The sequence below is a fragment of the Monodon monoceros genome, unplaced genomic scaffold (genome assembly GCF_005190385.1).
Source record: "Monodon monoceros isolate NGI ecotype Baffin Bay Population unplaced genomic scaffold, NGI_Narwhal_1 Super_Scaffold_22, whole genome shotgun sequence".
NCBI lineage: Eukaryota > Metazoa > Chordata > Mammalia > Artiodactyla > Monodontidae > Monodon > Monodon monoceros.
The window spans coordinates 109,904,993-109,913,005 of record NW_021703779.1 but is presented as its reverse complement, the minus strand read 5'-3'; the positions used below and the strand labels follow the sequence as shown (position 1 = coordinate 109,913,005).

At 43.4% G+C, this 8,013-nt stretch overlaps 1 protein-coding gene across 1 annotated transcript; it reads left to right on the top strand.

Annotated features, from left to right (window-relative positions):
• The first annotated feature begins 1,452 nt into the window (after positions 1-1,452).
• On the top strand, positions 1,453-2,373 carry LOC114906544 (olfactory receptor 1019-like). Its single transcript, XM_029241407.1, has one exon. It carries the CDS (start codon positions 1,453-1,455, stop codon positions 2,371-2,373), a length of 921 nt encoding a protein of 306 aa, XP_029097240.1.
• Positions 2,374-8,013: the final 5,640 nt, after the last annotated feature.

The following is an 8,013-nucleotide window of genomic DNA, read 5'->3' as shown; positions in this document are numbered from 1 at the left end:
GTAGGTTAAGTCCTAAGTCACAGAACGAGTGATCTCCAAAACCAGGATTCAAATAGGTCCATATAGCTCCAGAATCAGACACCTTAACTACTACACCAAATAAAGAACCTATGTTTTCTGGTGAATTGAAACAGATAGGCTTTTTTTTTTTAAATCAAAGTTGGGAGAGCCCTCTGAGGTTTCCTTGTCCACACTCTCACCAAATACAGGAATCCCTTCTAAACACCCCTCGCTGATGGCCATCCAGTGAAACACAAGGGTTCTGATTTAGTTTAAATTGTATAAATGGAGATGGATCTGTATGGATTTATCCCTTCTCTTGTTTGGTGCTTCATCCAGGGTAAGACCCAGGCATTTGTGTGAGGGTGCAAGTCAGCATTAGAAATATCCTGTGACCACAAGAGAGGGGGACAGAGTCCATGCACTTAGCCTCAGTGCCACTTGACTCCAGCTATTTTGTGACCTGGCCCTTTGCTCAGACAGATCTGACCAACAAGTCCTTGTGGAATTTGCAGTTAGTTTTGTGTAGCTGCATAACCTTTGCCCCAAGCATGGTTAAAGGAATCAGTCAGGTGATGATCAGACAACAACTTCATGAATCTTTCGGTTGCTCTTTCACAGGATCCAAATGATACCTGATAACCTTGAGTTCAGTTTCTGATGGCGATTTCGGAGCATTCTGATTCTGCAACAATCTACCAGTGAAGAGGTGATCAAGGTCCTGGAAAACCCTTTACTTACCAAGCAAAATAGTGAGTATTCGTGACTTCTACTTTTTCAGAAACAGTGTCACTAATACTGAAGGGAGAAGGGGGCTGTCTGTCAAGATGAAATCAGTCGACATATTTACTATATTGTTACTTCATCTGCAATAATTCCTTGAGATTGATTTGGAAAAGTGAGGGAGGGTGAGATGGAATTCCATACCCCCAAATTTTCTAAGAGTTTGTAGTCCTGTATCAGTAAAGTACATCTCTCTCTCTCTTTTTTTAATTTAATAGTCTCTTTTATTTTTTAAAACATTTTTATTGGGGTGTAATTGATTTACAATGTTGTGATATATGTATTAGTAAAGAACATCTCTTGATGACATCTGTTTTTCTTTCTACTTCATTTATTCCTTCAACAAATATTAAGTGTCTTTTGCATCCTAGGCTTTTACTTTCTTACTTCTTTGTTCCTTTTGCTTTCTGAATTTTCTTTACCTCGTTTTCCTTCCCCTTTTTTCTCCTATCGTTACTTTCCCAATGTTATGCTTGGGAAATAGTGATACTATTTGGGAAGGTGTTTAAAGTGAGATTGTAGACGCAGGGAAGGGTTGGAGAATGCTGTGGATTCATGTGTTTTGAGTGGGACTGTTTTACCCGTATCATCCAGTTTTCTATTATTTCCTCACTTAAAGCATGTCAGAAGCATTCTTACCTCATCAAGGATAATACCCAGCTTGTGTTGATGGAGAATTCATCTACAGTGACTGACCTCATCCTTCTGGGCATGACAGATAACCCTCAGCTTGGGGTCCTGCTATTTGGAGTCTTCCTTATTGTTTATATTGTCACTGTGTTGGGGAATCTAGGCCTGGTAGTCCTGATCAGAGTCAGTCCCTGCCTCCACACCCCCAGGTATTTTTTCCTCTCTAATCTGTCCTTTCTTGATGTCTGTTTTTCTTCTGTCACGATCCCAGAGACTTTAGCAAATTTGTTATCTAAGTTGCAGGCTGTTTCTTTCCTTGGATGTGTGACTCAAATGGGCTTGTTCATAATCTTTGCCTCCGCTGAATGCAACATTTTGGCTTCCATGGCCTATGACCTCTATACTGCCATTTGTCACCCACTGCGCTACCACATCACCATGTCTAGAGTCCGTCGTCTCAAATTGGTAGCAGGATGCTACCTTGGTGGATTAGTTAACATGGTTTCTGTGACAACTTCCATCACACAACTATCGTTCTGTCAACCACATGTCCTTCCTCACTTCTGTGACATCCCTCTACTGTCAGCACTGGCTTGCTCAGACCACTGGGTCACCCAGATCTTGATTGTTGGCTGCGGAGGATTCACCCTGTTCACCTCCATTATGGTAATCCTTGTCTCCTACCTGTCTGTCCTCATGACTATCCTGAGAATTCCCTCAGCTTCTGGCAGGCAAAAACCTTTCTCTACCTGTGCTTCCCACTTGACTACTGTTGGCCTATACTATGGAACAACTATGTACACCTACTTTCAGCCCTCTCAACATGGATCCCAGGCAGGAAATCAGATGGTCTCAGTGTTTTATGCAATGGTGATCCCAGTGTCAAATCCTCTCATCTATAGTTTGAGAAACCAGGAAGTGAAAGTTGCTGTACAGAAAATATTGAAGAAAAGTCCCTAATCCCCCATTCTGTGTCTCCAAAATGTAATATATTCTATGAAGACTTGCTCACAGTTCTATTCACAGTGTTTTCCTTACCTGCGAATAAAGCCTTTTAAGAATAATTGAATTGCTCTGGCTAAGTGTTTAGGTGTAGATGCTTAGATAAACAGCAATATAATAGGAAGAAATTATATGGACAAAATGATGTGTATTTTCTGAAACAACTGATAAGAAATACTTTAAGAAGAGGAAATAATGTATGTGGGTATGAATATGTCAGTCTGAGTTGTGAACGAGTATAACACTAGTCATGAGTTAATTCCAAGATAACAAGGTTAGAAAACAATGTAATTTGACTATAAGTTATAGAAGAGAACATTAATTCCTTTGCTTTACCACTCATGTACTTATATAGAGGATTTCCTTGATATCCCTTAGGCTGAATTAAGTTAAATCCATATCTTTCATAAGGACTCAGAATATTCCTAGATGTGTATTTTCCAAATGCTCTACGATATCTGCCACAGTGAAGCTGTAAAATGTAAGTCTATATATGAATTCACATGTGCGATTATTGAGATTTACAGGGATAAATCTTTTTATTTTTTGTGGTACGCGGGCCTCTCACTGTTGTGGCCTCTCCCATTGCGGAGCACAGGCTCCGGACACGCAGGCTCAGCGGCCATGGCTCATGGGCCCAGCCGCTCCGCGGCATGTGGGATCTTCTGGAACCAGGGCACGAACCCGTGCCCCCTGCATCGGCAGGTGGACTCTCAGCCACTGTGCCACCAGGGAAGCCCTACAGGGATAAATCTTAAAGAGAGCAGTACTCAGCCAAACAAGAGATTGGTTTCACTAGCTAGACTAGGATTTGAAGATCCTTTGCAAGGAACAATGGATCATTTATTAATGAAAATTCCAGGCCTGAATTACAGCGATGGGATTTTTTTTAATGCAAAGTTTGAATGGATCTGAGCCAAGTCCATTAGTATTTCTGAATATACTTCCAATAGGAAACACAAGTGTAAGTCGAACCCCAGCTAGTTTATTAGTCCATGGCTAGTCCTCAGAATTTGTAAAGATGCACGAAATGCATGGATATTGCTATGTTATCTAAATATGTTGAACAACAGGCTATCCATAAAAACAATCCTATATCTGAAGAATATAAAACCTTAATATCTTACTTTTATAGATGAGGAAATCAGGGCCAAGAGAAGAGAAAGTGACCAATATCAAACCACTAGTTGGGGAAAAGTAATTGAGTGGCTCAAGCTGCAAGGAAAATAGAAAGTAGTATTTAGCTACATCTAGGCTAGATGCAATTTTGGGGCCTCAAGACTGGTTTTGTCTCTGCCTCTATTCCCAGAAACTGTCTAGCCTTAGTAGCCATCTGCCAAGGACTCCTAAAACCCAGTTGTGAGGGAATGTGGTTTATTTGGTAGCTGTGTGAAAACCAATCCCCTTAGAGCTCCAGATAATTATATCTAGTTACCAAGTAGAACCTCCATTTGAAAGTTCCTTAGGCACTTCAAACTTAACATTCAGATACTGAACTCTTCTAAACCTGCTCTCCTCTTTCCTTGTACCCTGAGTGAATGGCATCACCCAGTTTCTTAAGCCCAAAACCTGAGTGAGTCCTTGTTACTTCCCTGCCCTTTAGCTCCCTGTATTTAATCAATTACCAAATCCTGTCAATTCTCCCTCCCAAATGCCTCTTGTATTAGTTTCTTTTTCACTGCCACTGGCACTGTGCTGGATCATGGCACACTCCTTTCTTGCCTGGATTAGCAAAATAGTCTTTTAACTCCTCTCTTTGAATCCACCCTGGATCCTATTAAATTTACTTTTCACATAACAAGCCCAGTGGTTTAAATGTAAATCCAACCAGATCAGCCTTCTCCTAACCTCCACACTGCTTACAACTTTTCCATGTTTCTCTTTGCCTATAACACATATTCCAAACTTCTAAATTTGGCATGTGAAGGTCTTCAGGTCCTGCTCGTCCAAGTCCTATTCATTTTTAAAGTCCAAACTTAAATCCAATCTTCATTTCCAGATAACTTTTCTTGACATTTCAGATGGAAGTGAGTATTCATACACTGTTTTCCCATTGTACTTTGCACCTCTATTTTACCATTATGATGCTTGGCCTTATAAAATACTCTGTGCATTTTTCAGAATTTCTGTTTTGCTCACCTATGTTGAAACACTTTTGTAAAGATGGAGCCATATTTGGTTAATTTTTTTATCTTCCACCCGAAGTCTAGCCTAAAGTTTGGTACCCGGTAAAGGCTCAAAAAACATTAGCAGAGTTGAAGTTCATTCCCAACTAACCCTTTTCCTTATTCAGTTCATTTTATCCACAAAACATTGTTACATTCTATCACATAATGGAGGAGAGGTAGAAAATCTTACCTCTTGAGACATGATCATCTAGCTGAATCTCCTGGTTTTATGGATGTTTTCTGTTAACACTCAGCCCACAGTAGGGAACCTGAACCTCCTCTTCATTGCCCTTATCTTTTAGTTCTATACCACCCAGGCATTTGCCCTTTAACCCCTTGTCCTCCCTGGATTTCTCTTCTTCTATGGTAACCAGCCCATGCATATCATAGATTTCTTCCTGGAATAAAGACCATCCTTTTTGTAGGATTCAAGGTTAAAGACTCTCACAATCAGAACTCAGAGGTATAAGGGCCCATAGAGATCATTGAGAATTATGGGTTTTAATTTTTTAAGCATTGGAATTATTTCTTTAAGTGAATTCCAATGCAGAACAAAAAATATAAAACAGAAGTGGAACAGATTTGGCTGGAAAAGTGTGGGGTGCCTACAGCCCCATTGCCTAGCACTCACCTCTCCCTCTCTGAGGCACTGCTCTAGAAACTCAATGACCGTCTGAAAACGCTAGGTTAATTGAAACTGCTCTTTTCACATATGAGGACACACAGTGTCCCCAAGGGAGAGCAGCATTCTCAGCTAGTCAGAGGGAGAGGCAGATTTGGAATTCAGGTCTCCTGATTCATACCACAGAATATTGTCTACTACCACATCCTCCTAAGCCCCTCTCGTGATGTGAGATACTTAACACAGCTGGGAGTTTGGGACAAAATGGGCTTCTTCCTTGGCAAGTAGAAGTGTCCCCCTATCCTCTAAACAGCCCCAGCAAGACTAGAGACAGTTAAAACCTCATCAGCTTCATCATTTCTACACAGGGAATGGTAGATCTCAGGGAATAACAAAATACTTTAGTAATAGACAGTCCTTACAGTCAGAACTGGCAAAATTACTAAATTACTAAAATACTTTAGTAATAGACAGTCCTTACAGTCAGAATTTGTAGCCCCAGTGCAAAATGTTAATGTGAAGTCCCTGTTCAAAAAGCAAGAAAAAGTGCTGTTAAAGATATTCAGATAAAAAGTTTTTTCCTTTCTACTGGAGTGTCTCTCTCAACCTCTTATGGTGCTTAAAATTTTCCATTTAATGTCATACCCTCTCAGGCACAGGGATACTTGTGGGGCAAGTGTATAGCCTCACAAGTGCCCTGTGACCCCACCCTGTGATCTGATGCACATGTGCGGGGCCCACTGGCTTCTGGGTCCTCCTCCTACCTGCTGGACAGATGCATTGTACCCTGGTCAGGAGTGAGTAGGTAGAACCAGGCATATCCTCTTCCCATGGGTCAGCTGCCCCAACCCATGGTGGACAAGTGACCCCCAAGGGTATTGCAACCTCTACACCAGGATGCATTAGGTACCTGGATCAGGGTGGGCAATGAGCCCTGCTGGGTGATCTGCCAAATGTGCAATGGCATTACCACCCTGGGGCCAGGATGGCTGGCTGTCATCACGTCTAACCCTGAGATGTTGCAGGGCATGTGTACCTGACCCCAATCCTCCCTGGGCCCATGCCCAGATCCCTGAGAGTGGAGGGTTGCAGCGGTCACTGGGTGAGACAGAGAAGAAGAGGCTGGGTGGGGCCCTGAGTATTAATGGACAGGGAAGTGGGCAGTCAATAATCTGTCCCAGGGAGGTGAAGAAGCAGTGAAAGATGGGACTATGTGCTAGCTGAGACTCCAAGCTTCAAGTGCCTACTCAATTATTCTATCACATTTTGGTTTTCACTTACAAAGCACAGATTCAAATTATTAAAATTAAGACAGTGGCATTAAACCCCAAGTACAAGGCTCTTCTAAGCTCAGGGTGCTGTACCACTGCACTGATCACATGTCCATGAAGCCAGTTGTGCTTAGAGAGAAGGATTTCTTTTATCTTTGTCAGGCAGTATAATGTAGTGGTTAAGAGCACAAGCTCTGATTCAGACTGCCAGACTTTGAGGCCCACCTCCCTCACTTTCTAATTCTTTGACCTTAGACAAGTTACTTAACTTTTCTACCTCAGTTTTCTTATCTGTAAAATAAGGATAATAAGAATATCCTTATCCTTATTGTAGGGTTCTACAATTTTCAGGTATTCAATACAGGCATCAGGTTTTGTTTACTCTGGATCTGCTGTAGGCCTGTGTTCCAAATGGTATTTACCCAGCTTACACAGCATATAACCAGACTTAGTCTCCAGTGACTTCTCAGGCTTAAGGGGAAGTCCACTAGATTTATACAAACTGAGTGAGCCCAGCCAGCTGTCAGTGGTACAGTTTAGAGTTTCTTCTTTTACAGACTCGGGACCCATTTGAGTTAGTGTTAGGCTGTACCTTACTGGATCTCAAAACTACCAAGCTCAACCTCAGGGACCTCACATCTAGTGCTGCTGCTTCTCCAACAAGCTCTCAAGAAGAGGATATCCTTATTGTCTTATAAATAGTGGTTCTTAATTATAGGGCTAATGGAAAAGACTCTCCAAGGCAATCTCTGGCGTTCCTATCTCAGTCCTGCTGCTGCAGCTCCAGCCCTTAGGGACATGGACAGTCATGGAGTCAGAACGAGGTGTGAAACCAGTGGGGCCTAGGCCAGCCCTTCCAGAGGGAGCAAGTCCCCTCTCAGTGAGGGGATGAGGGATGGTGGGTGGAGGGAGGTCTCCATAAGTTAAGGCAGCAACTCTGTCCCCTCAGATGCTATAACAGAATAATCACTAACCCCTCTCTGCATCTGCCACTCAAAGTTGCAGGAGAAGCTAAGCCTTGCTTTCCAGGGAGCTCTCAGCACGTCTCCAAGCCCTCCATCCCCGCCCCGCATGCACACAGGGTGGGCTGCAGTCAGCTACACTTGGGGGGTGGGCTTCTCCAGCTATTCCGGGCTGGGCCTCCCTCCCCAGCACCGCTCCAGGTGGCGGTGCTCAGAGAAGCATTTGGTCTTGGTCTCTCTGACTGAAGGACCCTGCTGAGACAGTTCTCAGCCACACTGAACTCAGCCAGAGGCAGTCCTCAGGCTGAATCGGGGGCCTGTGCAGATGCTCCGATATTGGGGGAAGGGTGGTGCTGGGGGTCCCAGTGACAGGATCCTACAGCCCCCAAAGGCTGAGCTGCGGAGTCCGGCCGGCTGTGTGGTTCCTAGCTATTGTCCAAGCCAAGGACATCTCAGGGACTCCTTTGGCCCGGAGCTGACACGTCTTCTGTCAGCCACTTGGGTTTCCTGGAGGATGTGGTCAGGCGTGTCCCATCCAGGGATGAATGTCCCCGTCTGGCCTCCTGGATATTGAG